The 22,943-nt window shown below is 39.0% G+C and overlaps 1 protein-coding gene across 1 annotated transcript in view; it reads right to left on the minus strand.

The window, feature by feature from the left end:
- Window positions 1-22,943, minus strand: part of cdkal1 (CDK5 regulatory subunit associated protein 1-like 1) — a 238,241-nt gene that overhangs the window by 63,897 nt on the left and 151,401 nt on the right. Inside the window, exon 10 of the mRNA XM_030393565.1 lies at window positions 15,633-15,813. Coding sequence (XP_030249425.1) covers window positions 15,633-15,813 — 181 coding nt within the window. The remainder of the gene's footprint in view (window positions 1-15,632; window positions 15,814-22,943) is intronic.

Here is a 22,943-nt window from a genome sequence, read left to right on the forward strand (position 1 = left end):
ATACATTTAAAGTTTATAAGCCACTCATATGATGCATGCATATTACAGATAAAAAGACCAAAGACAAGTCATTGAGATGTAACTGTAGATAACTGAGTATATACTTAGATTAAAACCCACTGATCTAGATGGGAAAATGTCACTTGCTTTATGTTCTTGATTTGATGTTTAATCTATGGTCCATGTGTTGGTCTGTTTGTCAGTAGGATTACACAGACACTACTTAACGGATTGCCACGAAACTTAGATGGAGGAATGGTCTCGCCAAAAAGAGACTGTTACATTTTGGTGTAGATCTGTATGAAGACATGAATCCAGGATTTTTTTCTCAACATATTTAACATGGATGCAAATGCATGGATCTTGATGAAAAAAGCAGACATATTAAGGTGGCTGGCATCTATTAGGGAGCCCAATTTGATACTGATTAAGGGGACTGTTGGGCCTTTGTGGAGGTATGCGGTCACCTGAGTCCAATTCCGATTTAATAAAGTTCATTTAATGGGTGACAATTTAAAAGATACTTCCTTTAAATTTTCTCACTTTCCTTGATTTGCTTTGTTTGCAATATTGTTGTGGAAAGCAAATTTGTAACACTGTATCTTCATTCTATCAAACGTTATAAAACAAAGGATTGTTTCTGGAAACTCCCTGAGAAGGTAGTCATATAATGTAGGGCATTATATTTCTCAGTGTGTCCACACATTTACTTTTAGTATTTGTGTGTTGTAAATTAGGCATATTAATCACTTTTCTTGCAACACTGATTAGGATTTATATACTTTAAATCAATCTAGGGTATTCACTTACAACTTATTGGGTCACTTAAACATAAAGAAAAAAAATTGCCATGGTTGAGAACAACGCCTACAGTAATTCATTAAATCTATAAAATGTGGACTATACAAAGAGAAAAAAAGACATTTGTTTGCCTACTAGCTGTGGCAGAAAGATTTCTCATGTTTTTCTTGCTCAAAATCTGCCCTTAACCTTGTATGTCCTTAACGCGTAATGAGATGCACGAGCGTGAGACATGACTGTTTGATGTGTGGCAGTTGTTAATGCAATCAGTTACATGAGGCCGACGCAGTTACAAAGAGTGCTAATTAGCGCGCTGATTAGGCCGTGTCTGGCTAAGGGGGAAGGCTATATGTATATGCTATTGTAGCTTAAGGGAGTATGCATTCATTGCTGTGCACTCTCCTTTTCCCTCCATCTTTTTCAGCGTATGTGCAGGGCTGGATTCAGTGTCCTTAGGCCAGATCTGTACATATGGAGCAGCAACCTACAAGCTGACTATCACACACAAGCATCATTACATTATAACTGACAAATGCAGCTTCCGGACAGGCAAAGGCAGCTTGAGGATGTGGCGAAGAGAAAGATGGATGCAGAGGATGAAAAATCAATTAAAATGTACAGAATTTATAATCAAGTTGGCAAAGGTGGATAAAGTTTTTAAAAGTTAGCATGAGACACTATGAACTGTGAAAGGATATCTGCATATGAATGCAGTATCTGTAGGCAGGAGGTTAGATTTTGATATTGGAAACATTCTGGGCAAGTTTGGACATTTGGTTGTCATCCGAGAAGCACTGCTCAATTAGGTTTGAGTGGGTTTAGTTGCATGCAGGTGAACAGTCCGTTTGGAGAGTAACATGGAGTGCATAGGTTGAAATGCATGTGGAATACATTTTTGGTTGTAATTCATCTGCAATCGTATCCAGATAAATTAAGGGTTGGCTCTGAACTCCAACTCTTAATGCTCATGTCTCAAGTTGCTAATCAGACTGTAAACAATTATGCCCAGAAGAGGTCTTGGCCAGGATATCCATTATCTAGATATCTAGATGTCTAACGGCTTCACTGGAAGCCCCAAAACATTGACTGCTGGCTACAGGGGTTAAAAAATTGGCATGAAATTACATGACTTGTTAAGATAATATTCTCAGACAAAAAAAAGAAATGTAGTTGGGTAAGAAAAGAAGTTCGGAAAAGGACACTGTGGCAAGAACAGTAAAAACACAAAAACAAGGGAAGGGAGGGGAAAGAAAGGTAAAAGGGTACAGGTGTATTCCTTGCCCTTGGCCAACTATCGTTTCAACTTTGTCATTCTGTCTCCCGTGAGGCCCATCCTTTCATCACTCTACTTCTCATCACTCCTTGCCCATTCACTTATTTTCTTCCCCACACTCCAATTCTACCCATCTCTTACACATTTCCCTGTTCACCCAGGGCTCTTGTGATCCATACAGTCCTGTAATCATTGGCCCCGTCCTTCTACCATTGTATCAGTCTTGTTTTCACCTGATTCCTTCTCGCTTTCTCTGCCAAAGGGCTCTCCAAAATCTCCAAATCCTTTTTTCTCTCGTTGTCTTTGCCTTTCCATGTATCCCTTGGTGCTCTACCTCTCCCTTGCTCCCTTTGTTTTTCTCCAGTCAAGGAATACTCATACTAATCATTCCGTCTCCACTCTCTCACCCATCCTCCCCCTTGTAAGTCTGTCCCTCCACAATCTCACTCACTGTCTCTCGCTCTGCCTGGAGCACCTTAGGTGAGAGCAATTCTCTCATCATTTCTCCTTAACACCACTCTCTCTCTTCTCTTCCATCCCTTCATCACTCTCACCATCACTCTGTATTCAGTGATGCTCAACTGTGTGTGTGTGTGTGTGTGTGTGTAACTGTAAGACAGATGTAACCGCAGGTAAGGATTTCTCAACCACCAATGAGCTCCCAGCTGACTTTAGCCAGCTCAATAGCACACACCACAGCCTCACACACCAACACAGGCTCACACATTGACTCACAAATAGAGTACATGGTGTACATTCAAAATTGACTTAAGTGAAAAAATGTGTGAAATACAAGGAAATTCTAAGGCCAACATAAAAAAAGAGGGCGGAGCCAATAAAAAAGAAAAATGAGGGGCGCCATTTAGCTTAGTTGGTAGAGCGGGCGTCCCATGTACAGAGGCTTTGTCCTCGGTGCAGCGTATGCAGGTTCGACTCCCTGCCTGGTGCCCTTTGCTGCGTGTCACTCCCCCTCTCTCTCATCACCTCTTCAGCTACTCTATCAATAAAGCCATAAAAGGCCAAAAGAAATTCTTAAAAAAAAAAAAAAAAAAAGATACAGACAACAAAACAGATTAAAGATACAACATGGTGAATAGACAGAGAGATCTGCTTCCTACCTCCTACCGCAACAGGAATGAGTGAAGGGGTAACCTCATCTCAATACAAGTCTTGTAGTTTTAATTGATGGTGCTACTTGCATGGAGGTTAAGAGGTGGACATTTGTGAGATCCTCAGTTTAAATCCCTAGACTGATGTGAAAAAAGCTGGCGGGGAGGTGAATGAAAGATGTTCTCATTAGCCCACAACAGCTGCTGTCGGGGTGCCCTTGAGCAAAAACTCTGCCCAAAGTTGCACCTGTGGAACCAATCAGTAGCCAATAGCAGAAGTCTGCGCTGGGGAGACGGAGATATGTAAACTTTGCTAGCTGTGGTTGAAATAGGCCATGCACGCTCTGTAAATATGCAATTACATATGCATAGACTTGCTTAAATCTCACCCACCTTTCCTGGGTAAATTGACGTAGCGACGTGAGGATGTGAATGTTGTGTAAAGTATAACATTGACATTGCAACTCTCTAGGGACATTTATTTAAAAAGATGCTCTCCGGTCATACTGTACCTAGCGAAGTGTCAATTATGTATGTCGTGCCTCATCACTTTCTAAACGAACACTGTTCATGTACGTAAAGTTTTGTAAGACTTGTGAAAGCAATTTTGCTTTATATTATTGGCTCTACTAATTAGCTTTAATTTCAGCAATAATGATGGTCAATAATATAACTTTTCAAATATGAAATATGAAAATATAAAAATGTCATCCTAATCGTTTTAAAAAATGTCCAAAAAACAAAACAAAAACAACAACAACAACAATTTCAAAAAGGCACACTTTATTTAACTGCATTTTGCATAGATTTGTCGACCTGAGTTGCAGCTTATAATTACTATGACACCTTTACTTTCTAATACTACTCTGAAAAGACTAAACATACTGTAGATGTGGTCAAAAACACCTGTCTCTTTCAATTCTACATTTCCTACGTGATTGGAACACAAAAAAATAATGTTTTTTTTTACTTTGTTTTTATGTTGTTTTATGTTTATATTAATGTAAATTATTGTATGAAATGTGATTTTGGCACAAAACATGGTGTTTTTCGTGAAATGTGACGCTACGCTGCAAATAGCCTACCCTTATTTTGAAAAACCAACACCGGAACACCAGAGTCACCACCTGCCTGTCTAGCTGCAGCGCGCGAAAGACGTCTAGAGTAACAGTCCGACGTGGAGGGAGAGAAAAGGGTGAAAGAAAGGTACCTACGCTAGGTTATATTTGATACAGTTTTGTTCAAACCAGTGAAAACGACCCTAATGTATAGATGGATTAGGCTACAGAATAAATCCTGAGTCGGGATAAATGTGTTATTTATTGGTTAATACAGGATACACATTATTTCTATCATTATTTCAGAGAGATTCTTATTTTCATTTTATTTTTGTATCATTGACACTTGTTAAAGAGAGATTACTTTAGGCCTAATAAAGCATGTCGAGTCTTTGGTTATACAGTAGAGAGAGATATTATTTTGTTGTAGATTAATTTTTAACTGTGAAACTAATTTTCTATTGATAGAGGAAACCCATTACATTTTAGATACACGTTTTGAACAGCACGACATAACGTTAGCTTAGGTAATGCGCAGGTAATTTTCTGCCATGACTCTTTTCTGGTTACATTTTCAGATGAGTATATTAAACTATTTTCAAAAGAAGAGAAAGGTTCCAGAGGAAGAGAGTCAGGTCACCTTACATAAAGGAGAGGCTCAATGTTCTTGACTTTTTCTTTTGTACACATTCTATGCAGGAAGAGATGTTTATTTGACTGTATTCAGTATAGACTAGTTTAGTTATTTAACTTATATCTTTAATTTGTTGTTGTTGTGTTTGTTGTTTTGGCCTAGTGATACTGCAAGATCCTATTTTCAATTATTATTTTCAATTCATATACCGAAAACCCTATAGTAAATAACGTATTTAGAAAAACATTCAGTTTGAAATAGTCATAATTTAACATTTCAAAATTCATGTTGTCGTCGTCGTCGTCACCCCCCCTCTTCCACTCGGGCAGACCTCCCCCACGGTTTAAAAAAATCCTGGAGGAAACCCTGAAAATGTTATATTGTGAACATACGACCGCAACCTGCATCAAAGAGGGATCTGGAGTCTGCATCAAACATTTTGAAGCATTTACATGAGACCACCTTCTTAAATGTCAATGGTTCAGGTAGTCAAGCGTTTCTCAGAAACTCTACGTTACCTTTTCTATTTTACTGTATCTTTAATTCTAAGACCTTCATTAGTGTGATGCATAGTAATGTGTCCGTATAAAGGTGTGTGTGTGTGCAAGGGTGTGTGGTCCATCAACCAGAGAAGTTAATCTAGCATGCCGTCGAGGTTGTGTTAGTGGCAACCTAGCAATGCAAAGCCAGTGTGTGTGTGTGTGTGTGTGTGTGTGTGTGTGTGTGTGTGTGTATGCCATGGACCTGCCACCTTGGTGATGATGAACGATGGTTGTTACAATCACGTCCATCTGTTGTTGCTGCCAGAGACGGATGTTGCATCTAACGGGAAGTGACATTACAAGGATGTGTACACTTGTACTCCAAAAACATGCAGGAGAGGTGTAGACTGAGAGAGACTCTCTCTGCTGCCAGTAACACAAAAAACCCTACATTACAAGTCAAAAGTTTGGACACACCTTCTCATTTAATGTTTTTTCTTTTTTCTTCTCTTTTCATGACTATTTACATTGTCGATTCTTACTGAAGGCGTCACAACTATGAATATACACATGGAATTATGTAGTAAACAAAAAAGTGTAAAATAACTCTAAATTTGTTACGTATTTTAGATTCCTCAAAGTAGCCACCTTATGCTTTCTTGACAACGCTGCAAACCCTTGGCCTTCTCTCAATGAGCTTCATGATGTAGTCACCTGAAATGGTTTTCAATTCACAGGTGTGCTCAGCTAAATAAAGAAAAATGACAGTCCAGCATTGCTTTAGGAACTGAAGGGCAGTCAGTCTGGAAAATTGCAAAAACTTTGAATGTGTCCCCAAGTGCCGTCGCAAAAACCATCAAGCAATACGATGAAACTGGCTCACATGAGGACCGCCCCAGGAAAGAAAGACCAAGAGTCACCTCTGCTGCTGAGGAGAAGTTCATCCGAGTTACCAGCCTCATAAATCCCAAGTTGACAGCACCTCAGATTAGAGCCGAGATTAATGCCACACAGTGTTCTAGTAGCAGACACATCTCTACATCAACTGTTCAGAGGAGACTGCGAATCAGGCAGTTATGTTCAAATAGCTGCTAAAAAAACACTACTAAGGAAAAGCAACAAGCAGAAGAGATTTGTTTGGGCCAAGAAACACAAGGAATGGACATTAGATCAGTGGAAATCTGTGCTTTGGTCTAATGAGTTCAAATTTTAGATCTTTGGTACCACCCGCAGTGTCTTTGTGTGATGCAGAAAAGGTGAACGGATGGTCACTACATGCATGGTTCCCACCGTGAAGCATGGAGGAGGGGGTGTGATAGTGTGAGGGTGCTTTGCTGGTAACACTGTTGGAGATTTATTCAAAACTGAAGGCACACTGAACCAGCATGGCTACCACAGCATCATGCAGCAACATGCCATCCCATCCAGTTTGCGTTTAGTTGGACCATCATTTATTTTTCAACAGGACAATGACCCCAAACGCACCTCCAGGCTGTGTGAGGGCTATTTGACCAAGAAGGAGAGTGATGGAGTGCTGCTCCAGATGACCTGGCCTCCACAGTCACCTGACCTAAACCCAATTGAGATGTTTTGGGATGAGATGGACCACAGAGTGAAGGCAAAAATTGTTCAGCATCTCTGGGAACTCCTTCAAGACTGTTGGGAAACCATTTCAGGTGACTACCTCATGAAGCTCATCAAGAGAATGCCAAGAGTGTGCAAAGCAGTAATCAAAGCAAAGGGTGGCTATTTTGAAGAATCTAAAATATAAAACATGGATGACAGGATTTTATATGCGCTTGCCAACACAACATCACATCATTTAATGCTTAATGTAATGAGAAAAAAACTCAGTGTGTGACTCTCTGACATGAGGCAGTGGACATGTATGTGTGCCTCTCTGTGTTCTTGTGTGTCTGCATGAGCAAGGGCATATGTCCCTTTGTTGTGAGGCAAGGTAACAGTGATCTTGCCACTGCTTGTACTGTATGTGCTTCTGGCGTACCAGTATATGTCCGTTTGTCTTTCCCTAATGACGGACAGATGTTATTGCTATAGAGCCTGTGCCAGCAGCATGTTTGTGTTACATTACTGCAAGAAACACCTTGGGCATAATCGGTGTGTGGTTTTGTCTGTGTGTGTGAAGGATTAACACTTCCTAAAGCATCACAACGACAAAGTGGTCACAATGGTGATGCTCTTGTGTGTGTGTGTGTGTTTGTGTGTCAGTGACCATTCTGTCTCTACAGAGGTCACTACACATACCATGTTTCAGCTATGTTGACTTGTGCCAGATCTATTGCATGTTGTTGTGCCAGATCTATTGCATGTTGTGTTAACTAAGCCATACGCACAGCATCTTACTGTTAATTGTTGCTTCAGAGACATGACATTTGTATCATTTGATTTTGTTTTATTTCATTATGCCATTTAGATAAATGTTTGGGTCAGTCAAATTAACTTGCACAGTGAAACTATCATGCCTCTGTTCTGTCTTCAGAACCTCAGAGCTGATCAGCGAAATCAAACTGTATTATCAGATAGTACAGTATTATTTTTTCATATAATTAAACTCTATTTTCGTCGTATTTGCTTGTGTAAAATCCATTCTGAACATGTGTTTTAAGTGCATGTTTTTAAGTTTTAAAACTGCTACTTTTTCTACTTATAAAAGGATTTTTAATCATTTTTGCGAATTCCTTGGTCACCATTGCTACAGCTTAAAGTTTTTCTTTTAAGAAATCTACACTTGTTTTGTAATTTTTGGTGAGATTTTTATTTTTTTACACCCTCTAGAACAGTGTTGCTCTCAGTTGCTGATGACCTAGTCAGGAGAAGAAAAAAAACCTTGAATTGGAAAATTTGAATGTGGCAAGCAAAAACTGTGATCATTAAAATGCAATGTGTTATCCCTTCCATTATAAGTAGACTGATTCCTCATTAATCAAGTTCAGGCCTACCTGCTCCCAGACAGCAACTTAACCATTAACTCAACCTTAATACCTGTTAGACTGCTTTTACTCTGGTGTTATTATCTCCCCTGATGTGTGTGTGTGTGAGATTGTCTAAAAAAAGCACACGCTCGCGTGTGTGTGCGTGTGTGTGTCTCTTTGCAAGTGTTTGTGTGTGTGCGTGACAGGGCATAGATAAATTATAGAGAGGCTACGAGATAGAGCTACTAGTGGCTGGCCAGCTGTTTAACTTTGACACCTGCCACACTGGTGCCTTGTGGGTAATGGAGTTCTTAACCAATTACAACCTGGGGAAATTAAAAACACTGTCCCACTAGAATAGGTAATCTCCTCTATCATTTTTTTTTCTCTTTCTCCTCTGCAGCTGCTCATTCTCAACTCTTCCCTGCATACCAACAGACAGCCAAACACACATACACACACACCCTCCACTCACCAAGTCCATTTATCAAGGCTAAGTTCTAGTCACCTGGGGATGATTATGGAGATCCGAGCTAATAGCATTCACATCCCTTTATTCTCAACATTCTTCCTTCTCTCCCTCCATCCCTGTGGTCCCCTATTCTTCCCATCTGCCTCTACCTCTCACTCCATCCTCATTCTTTCATATATCCTCTTACACAGTAGGTAATAAGTTAGCCCTACAAATACATCTAAACACAGCTGGAACCTCTCCAGCTCTTTGCTTCACTTACTGACTTACTGAGACAAATCTGTCTGTGTTCTTCTATTTAAATATGTGTATTGTGATGGCTGGAAATCAGACTGCCAGAGCACATTTTTACATTTTCATAAATCTTTACTTCTTTTTATATATTTATTAATGCAACATCAATATGATGTCAGGATTACAAAATATAGACATGATTATATATTAGAACATATTACTAATATGGCAATGTGAGTCCCACGTTTCAACATGGGGGCCTGATAGAGCTAAATAGGACACTAAAATATGTTCCTGAAATCATTTCAGATGTGCCTAATTTTGCAGTTTGATATGAGATTCCTGAGCAGAGTGACGGCACTGCATTTATTTTGGTCAAAGATTGCCTTTTCAGCCAACCTCAGTTTGTATACTTGAGTTAGTTTTATGCAATATACGAATAATGTCTTTTAAAAAAAAAAATGATTGTCCTTATAATAATCTTTTCTCCAATGTGAAACAATGCTTCAAGAAAAAAAGGACTACAGCTAGGAAGAAAGCCCACCTCAAAGATAACTGTATCTGTTTTCCAGGACATGAAATCTACTCAAATTTCAATTATTATCATCTTTCCCTGCCTATTACCCAAAACACACACACACACACTCTTGCAGAATGGAGTGTGACTGCTTGTATTCTGGTGCAAGATGTGTATTGACAGTTAATTAACTACCTCATCACACATAATGTCCACTGTAGTCAAAATGCATCCTGTGGATATGCCTGATCACAAGCTACCACATGCCCACCCTTCGATGTGTTCCAGCGGTGCTATGACCTAAACCTTACGCCTTAAGTCCAAAGCTACTTTAGAATCATCTGTCCTGCAGAGTGAATTGAGGAACACTGAATCCAAACACAGTACCTCGTTATATCAATCTCATTAAGCAAGATCTGCTTCACCTGATGTTGATAGTGGCACTGGAAAGGGCAGAGTTTACTGCTTTTGCTGCTTATAAAGAGCTATATGTAAGAATTTCAGACTTTCAAAAATGAACTAACATCAACCAAATGTGAAAAAATAACTCTGTTGAGGTCATGTACAATGTTCTATTAAAGTTAACATGCCAACTAGCTACCCCTAGCCCATTCTGTGTTGTGATACTGCCTTGTATCTCAAGAGGTGATAGTAACTCACTGCCATTCCGCCCTCAGTTCAACATGAGAGGAAAAAGAACTAGTGCTGCCCTGAGGGCCTATCCTTACCGCATGTCATTAATATTAAAAGGCACTGCTGCCAGTTAGACCAATTAAGGACAGGTAGATATTGAATCGAACAGCTGAAGCTCTTGGCAAGCAACCATTATCATCACTACCGGCCGCTGCTGGCAAGAAACCACGCTGGGCACAAAGGAAAGAGGTGATAGAATTAGAAGCAAAACAAGAGTAAATGTGGCTGTTATAGTCTATTGCATATATTTTAGGGTAAGCAATAAAATAGCTTATAGATGTAGCTAATTGCATAAGGTTATATCAAAATGTCAAGTTAGCAAAACGGTTCCACAAGTCCTCTGTGGCTAGCTGAATTAGCTCATCAAAATGCTATGGGAGGGACTGAATATTTCTTTATTTCTTAAGATAAGAGTGGACTACCCAACATCCTTGTGATATGCTGCCTCCAAATGCGATCTGGATTGTGAATATGAAAGGTAGCCAATTCTTACATATCGCACCTTAATGTTCCCCTTTAGGTTCCACAATGGGCATGTCCCTGTAGCTGTTTTTTTGGTCTCACTTTATATCCTCGATCCATCTCCCTTTCCTTTTTAGCTTTCTTCCTTTGTCCCTTCTTGCTTACCTTCTCTCCCTCCCTCTCGGACCTCCTTCTATCTCCATTTCCTACTCCATCTAGTTCTCCATCCATCCCTCCTGTGGCTATTCAACACAGTTGTGTTCCAGACAAACCATCTGGTGCACTTTATTAATGACTGACCCTACATGGCCTAGACGTCGCCTAGCTGCCACCACTTGCTGTGTGTGTGTGTGTGTGTGTGTGTGTGTGTGCATCTGTTTGCATGTGTGTGTATGTATGTGAGAACAGGTGCATGGTGACTGATGATGTGATGTTGTGTGCAGCTTTAACCACCGAAGCAGGTGTACTGGTTACAGGGACCCTAACATATTATTCTGACACTCTCTTTCACCTTTAACTGTTCTCTTTCAAGCACAAACATGCTCATAATTAGCTTAAATTTCAACACGTAGATGACCAGTGAAGGCAGCTATTAGAAAGGATGACAATGTGAACATGGAGATCCCATTCAAGGTAATTAAAAAAAATGTGAAGTAAGCAACCAGTTTTGTTGCCTGTATATGGAACATTTTTATTGCCCTTTTCAATGCTTCACATGTGACTTAGCAAAAACCACAGTCATTAGATAAACAATAAACCTAGATCACATAATTATTTAGTATGTCAAAAACAAAGTTGACACTAAAAGGTTTCCAGGAACAGGAACCAGCAATATGCCACAGCCTGACAATCAAAGAGCTGCCTGTGGAATGAAACCTTGGACAGATGCGTGCTGACATCCAACCGCTGACAATAAAAGTCGGATGAGACAGATGGGGAGAAGGAAAGGAGAGGGCAAAAAAAGATAAGAGTAGCAGCCGTGATGTGGTTGTCTGGGGATTGATCCCTCCAAGACACACTCAGCTCCTCCTCAGAGAATGAATGAAGATGGGAGGGAGGAGAGAAAAAGAGAATGACTTATGAAGACACTCCACTTGAAAGAGATGTGTCAACACTTTGATGGTAAAGACTGAGAGAGTGCAAATGCAAGAAGGGATAGAAGATACAGCAAAAGATATAGCATAATGTAGGAGGTCAAACAAAAGAAAAAAGGTCAACGATAAACATATCAGGCACAAGTAAAAGCTGCATGTATGCCATGGTTAAGATTCAATAATTTGAGAAGTGCTGCACACCAATGTTCTGCAACATCTTTGGGAAGGGGATGCTCAGTTAGATTACATGATAAAACATGATTAAATGTGGATGGAAGTAATGATATAATCAAGCAACTAAGGATGGGGCTACTTTAAATATTTTTGCAAGAGAAAAACTACCAAACAGATCTTAAATTAAAGCAGCTACAAGGAGCTCTCATTTTCTTTAATGATTCTGGCCGTCCCTGTAGACAAAAACCGTATCAGCATCACTGCTTTGTGATGCAAAGATCTTGACAGGTTCCTGTATTTGTGTGGTAAGCAGGCAAAAAGAAATATACATGACAAATTTTAACACTACTTTTCTGTTTCAAGCACAGCTAGCTAGCAGGTATCTATTTGTTAGCTGTAAGTCCATAGCTAACAGATTTGGTTGCTCGGTAATAGCACATTTGTTAAGCTTAAGTTATCAATATTAACTAGTCATTTTATGTAATTATAATAACAAGCCAAGATATGGCTCAATGGCAAGGCCAACATAAAATGTAAAGTTATAATATGCCAGTTTTGTCTGAAGCCATGAGGAAATACAGATGTATCTGCCACGTACCAACAGACAATAGAGCAGCTTTTTCTCAGGCAGCGAGACTCCTCAATTTATCCTAAGCACTTTGCCATAGAAAATAGTTTTAGTTTAATGCCTAATTATTTGCAGGATATCAAAGCCAGTGACAGGCATTACAACTAACTAAGACTACCATACTACACAGACGTAGCCAGTCCTGTCGCTAATAGTCTTGTTTAAACATGTAGGTCATATAGAAGGAACTCTTGTAGTATGTAACTAAAATATGTACGTAAAATTGTGAATCAATCCACGGTCAAGAAGAACATAATGAAAATAATGACCATAAAGTACCATTAAGGATACACTGCAGGGGCTGTAGAAAGCTGTTAATTTACATTTCACAATTATCTTGCAGATGACTGTGGCTCGGAGAAACCCATGAGGCAAAAGGTCAAGAAAACCCTGGAGCTGCTGATGGCGGTGTTTTTTAAATCGGTGTTACTCTCTCGCTTTTGCTTTCTCGCTTACACACGTCTTTCGCAACAATTATGGCTTCATTAGCCGGTAATTGTTTCATTTAGCAGCTGATTGGGAGAGAGTAAGGGAGGAAAACAGAGATGTGTGTTATAGAGAGAACAATACAAGGTTCAAATGAAGTGGGAACTACCAGGAGACAATGTGTTGCAGTTACTCTACTTCAGTAACAGCCTTTGGATGTAAGCTCAAAGAAACTTCTGACTTGTGTCAGTCCAGGTAAAAAAAAAATATTTGAAAATGCCTGTCTTGAATTATCTCACTAGATCAACTGTTTCAAGAAAACGTCAATCTACAATCTTTAGGGAAGAGTGTCAACTCTCTCTCTATGGCAATTCTGATAAATACTGCAGCATTAAGACTGATTCTCTATCTTATCCAATCACAGTCAGTTACCTGTTGTTCAACCCAGCCCCGCCAAGGTATTCTCCACTTTAAACAAACTAGTGCAGTGCCCGTAACAAAAGTGTATTCCTATAAAAAAAGTGGGAGGTTAAGGAGCTTTTTCATGGATGGCCAAATGAGGCTGTGTTTGAAGGTGGGACGTCAGGGATATTTAGGTTTGTTGTGAAATCCGATATTCCAGGGTATAATTGGCTGTTTTTGACTATTTTTGATTTTGCCCTTATATTTCACCTTAAAAACTATTTACTTGGTGTCATTATTTTCAGCACAACCTCACGTGTGACTGTACAGTTATTTTTTTTTATTTTGACAAACTGTATTAACACAATGGACCTAAAATCACAAAAAAAAACATAAAATCCGAGTAGAAAAAGTTTGATTTTTTTACTGTGAAAACCACAAATAAACATATTTACAACAAACCATTTTTTTTTTTTACTTATAATGCAAATATAAATTGTTGTTTGCTAAATTTGTGCATAAATTTAAAACATTTACAAAGTTATATGTAACTATTTACATTTAAATACAGGCAATGCTCAGGTCTGCCTGTGCTCCTTGAGAGCTGCACTGCCTGCTCCACATTCAGCATCTTCTCATTGTTCTGACTCATTAAACGAAAAACCGACTCCACTACACACTAAACACACTACACCAAACACTACATAACACACTAACTACACACTCCAAACACGCTAAATGTCACAAATCTCTCAACTCTCAATACCGCTGTCCGACCGTTGTTGCTTGTCAATCATCCGCCTAGGTCCCTCCCACAACTTCCTGTTCCTCAACAACCAAACTTGCTGCTTGGACACTTTCGTGACAAAAGCCCGTTTTTACCGTTTCTTTCTGCACCAGAAACAAAGCAAACGTGACGGCGATGTTAGCGAAAAAGCGTGGCGGACATTATTTACCCTAGGTCTGGTTTTGGACGTGCCGATGCGTCCGGTCCTTCGCCTCGGGAGGTGGGCCGTGTAGCTAGCCGCTAGCAGCTAGCGGCTAGCTAGCGGCTAGCTACACACGAACATCCACAGATTCTGATTCCACTTTGTTGTCCGCGCGTCTCCAGATCTCCTCAGACCCGAACAGATTCGGTCTGGACTCGTTTAATCTCATTAATCCACAACAGTCAGTTTAGATGCACAGAACAGAAGAGAACGGGACCGAACCGCGGCAAAATCCCGGTCCAGCTCGCTCTGCTGCAGGTATAAATCCGCTTGTTTCTTCAGGTATGTCGTGGGCTTGAGCTCTGCAGTGATTGGCTCTGGTGCACACGTGACTGTGGTGGCTCCGGTGGACAATGCTCGGCGGAATTTGTAAAGCATTTATGAAATTATTTATTCACGGTATCATTGCAGTCCAAGCAAATGATTAGATGCACACCACTGAACCACGCAGCAGCCATGTTGAAAGTCTCAGGTCAGTGTGATCCTGATCCGCAGAGATATTTGACTAACAGACACATACACACACACACACACACACACACACAGACAGACAGAGATTCCTTGTATTTATAGATAGATTTGGATTTTGTAGTACTACTTCACTGCCAACATCAAATGTTTAACTCTAACGCAAGTCTTTAACATTTAAACATTTACACATTAATACTTTAAAACTGTTTTCATACAGTATGTGTACTGTATGTGTCTGTCTGGCTGAAGGCGACAGACACGCCCCCAAATACAGTAATGTCTTTAAGGATTAGTAATATTAAAATTCCTAAAGAAGTCATGACAGAACTGGAACAGGCTTTTACATTTTTAGATGGCAGGAGGCTGGCCTGTGTCTCCTCAACCCACACACACACACGTGTAAATTTGTGTGTACACTTACAGTACATTCACATGAGCCTAGAGTCAGTTTGAATATATTTTCCTTTAATAACTATGTATTACTGCTCATATTACAGCTTCTGTTATAATGAATGATTTGGTGAATTTCTTATTTCCTATTTTGCTGGTTTCAAAGCTGATATCCCTAACTGGGTTACTACTGTATTCCCTACTAGTAGTTACTGTCTGTTCAAGATCTTATGCTATCAAACATTCTGTATTTTGAATACTGTGTGTTAAGATGAGCTGAATTGTTCTCATATCTCTATTACTTTCCCACATGAGCAGCTAAATCCAGCCCCAAATCAGATATGTTGGGTGATTAGTGGTAAAAGGGTCTGTCTCTTTGTCTACACTCACCATATGTGCTGGTACTTGCTCCATCTTTGCAGCAGGTGTACCAGGTCTGGGGTAGAACTGGTTGATAAAGAGACTTGGGAATTGGTACAGTTTCACCAGGTCCATTGTCTCTTGGAAGTCTTCCTCTGTCTCTCCAGGAAAACCACAGATTATATCTGTGGCAATGGTTACCCCTGGGACCCTAAAATAGAGAGAAAAAGAGAGCCTTTTAGGCAATATATATGTTTCTGTTATTTATCTTTTTTTTGCTGTAAATACATAAAAATAAGTGCTATTGAGGTTCCCTTGAGAAAGGAACTTAACTTCTGCTTAACATCTGGTGTTGTAGAGAAATAACAACAAAGCTCCTTTGACGACATTAAAACAAAATAATAGCATCACAAGAAACAATTGTTTATTATTTTAAATTGTTTTGTACAAAACACCACATAACATATGTTCACTTTGGTTATTAAATTAATCAGGGAGCATCGTGGAGCGCAACAATCTTCATTCTAGAGGTATCTCCTAGGGACACCAACCCATAAAAATGAACAAAATTGATTATTTGATTAAATTACTCTGAAGTTTGTAAATTTCAGATATTTCCCACTGTTGCTATGTGCCCTTGAAAAAACACGTGAGGCACAATAGCATTAAAGACAGCTAAAGCCTCTCCCTATGGACTCATTTGACCAATCAAATCCTGATTAGCACCCTCTGCTGCCAATCAATACCTATTGATTATTGACCAGTTGGCTCATTGGATTAATTGTAGCCAGTAGGATGTGGGAATAGATGCATTGATTAGTTCTATATGTTTCGTATGTATTGACAGCAGTTGGACAGCTTGTGAAAGAACTTCAAGGCTAAGGCATGGCTGTCAGTCAGAAGACCACATATCTCTAGTCTTGAGTACCCACTTGACATTCCCATTGATATGTATGCAGTTTTGACATGCTGGCATACAGTTTCAATGATGAGGATTGATCCCAAAGGCATTTACCTTCATGTAGCTGTAAATTACCAATATAGGACCTCTGCTGGAAAGATTATTTCATTCACAACATTATTCTGACCAGCAAAGTGGCACAAGTTAGCGTTCCAACAGATCTAACTGAACAGATCTCCTTTGAAAAATCTTTGAGGAACTGGAAGAGGAAGGCCATAGTGATTGAGTAAACTATCAATCACCAGTAATTTGGGCTTGCGTCTTTCAATTCAATCCTTAAGCTATATCTGTAGCTGTATTCTTGCCAGTGTTTCACTCCCAACTCATTTTTCACCAAGAATTTCAGTCTCAATTTTGTAATTCCTTCACTGAGCTTATATGTTCCATGCTATTACAGATTCAATGCCTGGTTGCCAATGTGTTCACAAGAAACAAGGACAGAATTTGGATGAAATCTAAAATCACGAAGAATATTTTATCTTTTTTTTTTAAATCTTTGACAACTGTAAGACAAATTAAGACAAGACAAGAAACAAACACACGCATAAGTAAACATGACAGGGCCGACAAAGACAGCTCAACAAAGACATTAAGAAAAGAGTGGAAAAGACATTTTCTCAGCAATCGACAACATGATGCATCTTTAATTACATTAACTTCCTGCATCTGCAACCCCATGATAACCCCTGACCTATTGATGAGTTTCAATTGGCTGCTGGTCATTAATATTAACCAATGGCCTGCAGGCAAAGGCATCCTTGACCTCTTAGATCTGCCTGACAACTCCCCTATGGAAAAGTAAAACTAAATAAATTAAAAACTAAAATCTGAGCATGGAATGTAGAAATGGATGAATAAATGAATAATTCTCGATTTGTGATTAAAATGTACTTGAATCCCCTCAAGCAGTGCTTCAAAACCCCCTGAGTATTTCACAAAAAATCCATAGTTTAAATCCTTTACTTTGTTAGGTAAACAGAGGACAATTTGCTGCCTGTAGGCTTTCTACAATAATTAATCAAGTAAAGCATCCTGAAAATGGGAAGATTTAGTTTGGAGCCAAGGTTCTCTTCTGTGTTTAGCCACATTATGGTAATCAGTAAACAACTTTTTGCAGGTGTGTGGTGTAAGTCCAAAAGCCACATCTGAGAAATGTTGTGCAGCCACTGCAAGGACCTGATCACACAAAACACTCTTCTCCTACAGGGATGAAAGTTTAAATAAATTAAATAATAATACAAATAAAAACTTGCATTATTTATTGCCATTTAATGCACTCGTCACCAGAGTATAAAATATCTATAATAGACTCCCCCAAGCGATTCCATTAATAGCAGTGGGAGGGAAGGTAAATAAAATTAGCAAAACAAACAAGCAGGTTTTTTTCTGGCCTCAATAGATAACTGTCTTTTGCATCTCCCCACGGCTTGTATATCCAATTTGTGTAGGCCCTTTGGTGGTAATGGTGGTGAGGAGGTATGAACTGTAGGTAGCCAGTGTGTCCTTTTCATTCTTGCAGTAAGAAAATGTACACCATTGCTGGAAAAAATTTGCAATCCGGGCTAGGGGTGCAAAGTAACACATGGAGATAGAATACTCAGAGAAAAGAGCAGGGAGAGAGACTGGTGTGAATTGGCTTTCATGGATTTTCTTAAGGTGGAGGCTCAGAGGGAACAAAAACATGCGCGCACACACACTGTCATTTTGACACCTCTGTCTCTCCCAGATCTAAGGGTGATGGAGGTGTGATGTGTGATACTAATGAACAAGAACCACACTGATACTCGCCTTGTTAAAAATGAGAGGGGAAATGCATGATGTTATGGTTCACCTCTTCTAAAAACAGAGAGCAAGGAACAGATAGAGGCAAAGACGGAGACAGAAAAGGAGAATATCAAGACAGGAGACAGATTAGGTGTCAGCTCAACTTGCTTTCAATTAAACTGAGAAAGCTATTTTTAAACTAAAAAAAATTATCTGTATTTCTAACCTAGTGGACATAATTTTAACAGTGGATGAGTGTCTTCTTTCTCCAAACAAGCCTGTCAGTTTTATATCCATCCATCCCATTTAGCATCACAGCAAATTCCTGTTAAACACAGCAGACTCACTGTATGTTGGGAATTGTCACCTTCAACCAAGACCTATCTGATAATACTCATGTTTTTAAAAAAAGAGTTAACTCAGAACTGGATACGTAGTAAAACAAAAAAACACTGCTTAAGACGAGTCTCTGTAGTGTGTGGAAAGGAGATTAACAAAAGCTATGAAATCAGACAATGTCCAGTGTGTCAGGCCTGGAGAAAGAATTAACAACAATTGGTATTGATTAGGGAATGATATCAGAGGAAGTGGTATTTACACACAAAAAAAGAAATAAAGAAAAGAGCAATTACATGCTGTATAGGAGACAAAGGAAAAAAATACCAAGAGAAGGACTTTTACACATGTTGGATGTAAAATAAAAAATAAAAAATATGGACGTCACAGTTTGTGAACATATGTGTATAGACAAATAGGGGTTAACAAACTTATCATTATATGAATCCTAAATGTCTGTTTATGAAGGACATATTTAATCAGTTCTCAGTTTGACACGTTCTGAGACAATGGTCTCTTTCAATGGAAAGTAAAATGCACCTGTAAATATATTACACACACTGCATGATGAGAGACAGGAGGACCAATTTTTAGAAACAGCTAGCAGTCAGTTGCTCCTGCTGTATTTCCTGTAGCTATTTCAGAGTACAAAGACAAAACAAAAGAGACCAACAGAGGTGTGAGTTTGTGTGTGTGCTTTGTTGCTGTCATTTCTTCCCCTGCCCCATGTGGGCAAAGAGACCACTTCCCTGAAGACAGTAGCCTCCACTAGCCATGGTGTGTTACCACTCTGAGTTAGCATTTACACAGGGGCAATGTGTTAATAGGAGACTAAAGTCTTTTAATTAAAACTCGAGATAAGCACACAGTCAGTCTTCCAGCTACCTCAGTGGGCTGAATTAAGCTTCATAAAACACGCCATTGTCTTCAGCACAATTATTATCAACTCTTTGCTTGCTGATGCCTCATACATGCATATGTCCGTATGATTTTCCATATACATACAGCCATCCTCCTCATCATACATTCAAAATATGTGCACTAATATGTGGGCATGTTTGCACAACAGATGCCTGTGAGCGCCCTCTGTGATAAGATGAAGGCGAGACCGGTGGGACAGAAGAGCCCTGAAAAATGACAGGAGTGTAGCATGGAAGTGTAGAGAGGAAGAAGACCGGTAGAAGGATAGAAGGATGAGAGTGGAAGAAAGACAATCTGGGAAAGTAAATATTTACCTATTCATCTGTGGGAAAGAGACAGTGCGACCCATCTGTGATGCAGTGCATGCGCTGTGTGTGTGTTCTCTGAAATGATAATGTGAGGCACACTGGGGCCACTGTGGCGTAGGAGATGGACAGAACAGGGAGAGAGAGATATGGCGATAAGGAGAGGGAGAAAGAGAAAGGGACAGGCTGTAGAGAGATTTTGTTTGTATAAAGTTTGCAAAGCTGCTGTCTTGAGGAAAACTACTAAATCAAATCACATTAACATGTAATCCGAGGGTTTTACCATGATGTCTGAGTGAGTGCAGGGGAGAGAGAACAGCAGCAGCTGGGGTGAGAGTGAAAACTAATTCTACAAGGATGGAAGTTTTAAGACTACAGACCCACAACATGTGTGAAAATTATGTTCAAGTCAGACATAATCAATGCTTATGTGAGTTAGGTTACATCATCTCTTTGACCTTACATTCCAAGGCTGTGTTCTTACCTATATTATCTGTCCTCAATGATCTCATCACAAGTGGACAGGTCTAAGTCCATCAGTTCACACCTGGCATTAAAATGACTCTCGAAGACCATTTCTGTATATGCTAAAAAACATTTACATCACTGGGAAAATATAATGACACGTTTTACCCAAAGAAAGAAATATCAATGTATAACACCTTCCAAATTTACAAAAAGAGCAAAATATTTCAGAATTTCTTAATGACAGCAGTTAACAAAGTTTATAATGTTGTTTTTAATGCAACATATCAAGAAATTTAGCAATTTTTAAGGGAGCCTTGGGACTTTTTCCACAGGAGACAAAGTTCTTATTTGTTAATGTTTACTGTGTTTAAAATATGTTAAATTTAATGTAAATAAAATGTTGTCTTCCTAAATGTTGTATAAATGATGAAATTAGGTGAAACAGCATGTTAAAACAGCTGCAAAATTTTGGCAAGTAATACACACTTTGGACAGCAGAAAGACTGGTATAGTTAGGCTGCGACTGACCTTTTCAACAAGGCAGAAACAACATAACGTATTTTATTTAATGCTAGAATTACAAGGTGGTACAAATTATTATTTTGAATTTGCCAAAGCCCTTTCTCAGAGTTTTTAAAGTTTATCTGCATGCAGCTATTATCAAAATTGTGCAATTTTTTAAGGGAGTCTAGGGATAATGTGATTTCTAGATAAATAGTTGGGTCTGTTGAAAGAGCATGTGAACAAACACATAATTTACATTAGACTGAACCAATTGGAAATCAGACAGCCTTTAATCAATTCTGTCTGTTGTTGTGGCTTTCTTTTCCTTGTTGTGAAGAGGATTCCAGTTGAGTAGGAGGTCCTTTAATGTGGGCCAGGACATATTTGCCTACAGCTTTGTTTGGTCATATGCGGTCCAAATGTGGTGATTGATCTGATGTAAAATGCATCCTATACTTAGAACTGTCCATATGTGATTGGATCCCCCAGAACTCATGTTGATACCACATCTGAACAGACAAAAATTGTAAATCTACTGAAATGTGTTTTTGCGTCACCTTTAAACTGCCTACTTACAGTGTATTAATCTGTATCAGTGTCCCCATGAATCTCTGTCAGTAAAATCTACAATGAAAGACTCTTTACTTTGATACACTGATGAACATAAAGCACCTTTTTTAAGGATAGAAACAAGTCCCACGGTGAATTGTGCCGAAGCACAAAATAGTTACTGCTAAACATTTCTTCAAAATGATGGCAACCAGGTGCTGTCACACTTCTTTTAATAGTCAAATTGGCTTTAAAAACTAAAATCATCTCTACAACAGATGTCTTGCAAAATGAACTCGACCCTTAAGAGTCTGGGAAATATTCTTAAAACGAAAAACATCTGCCATTAAGCCGACTGGTTTACCTCATCAAATCCCTCTCCAACACAAGTATAAAGAGAAACAGCACAGCCGTGAAGGTCATCCATATCTTCGTTTGCAGCGATTTACTAAGATTACATTTCTTGTGAAGATGTGATCAAAACCTGAGTTTTGTGAACACGGAACATCACTTGTCATATGGTTAACACATATTATTGCCTGAAATACATTAAATGAAGACTGTCAGTGAAGATAGACAGTTTGTCAGTTGTCATCTTGATTTGTGCTGCTTGCTCGTCTCTTTAGTTTGTTCACAGGTTTTCTACTCCTTTCTTTCAATTTCACATCTTTATTTTATTGTTGCAGTGAGATTGTTACACTTTTGTGGTTGCTTATGTGTAGTTCATTGTGTTAAAAATCTCATGCAAGATTTTATCTAACAGAAAAAGGATTCCATCCTGAAGGGGAGACAGAAGGAACCTATAAGAAAGAGGGGAGAATAAGGACACTTGTGAGAAGTGTGAGTAATCACTCAGACACTTAAGTGTTTGATTTAGCCCTGGCAGCTGGAGGTAATGGCACTGTCATGTAGCAGCTCAATTTACAGTGACAGAGAGAGAGGGGAAAAGGTCTGCCTGGTTATCACTCACTTTCTTCACTTCAACCAACAACAATGAAGGAAGGCACTGAGGAGGCACCAGGTGACTGGACAGATAACAGGAGGATTTCAGACAGGTTAAAATTGTACAGCAGAACAATAGTTCTCCCTGTAGATGTAAAATGACTTAGGATACCTAAATTAAACCTATAATGACCTGAAAACCTGATTACATCTGAGAATAGAGTTAATTGAGGTAATGATATTGTCTAATTCAATCCATTTGTGTGCAGGATGCTGTGTTTGAAAAGTTCCATGAATCTGAACACCCTAGATCAAACCAGGAATTTAAAATCCAATTTCACTATCAGAGCTGCTAGTATTGGGAGTATACACTTTATAAACATTAATATTCTTAAACGCAGATGTTTTAAATGAGTAAAGACTTTGTAGCTTCTAAGGCAGCTGGGACAGATGATAGATAGATGACGTAACAGGATAACAAGCACCAAGTAATGCAATTACTGTGTGAGACAAGTTAGCATTTTGCTGTAAAGTGATTCAACAACTGGAGGATTAAAAAAAAAAAGAGAGAGAAGTAAAAGCAAACACTGA

Source organism: Sparus aurata, chromosome 17, assembly GCF_900880675.1.
Source record: "Sparus aurata chromosome 17, fSpaAur1.1, whole genome shotgun sequence".
Classification (NCBI taxonomy): Eukaryota; Metazoa; Chordata; class Actinopteri; order Spariformes; family Sparidae; genus Sparus; species Sparus aurata.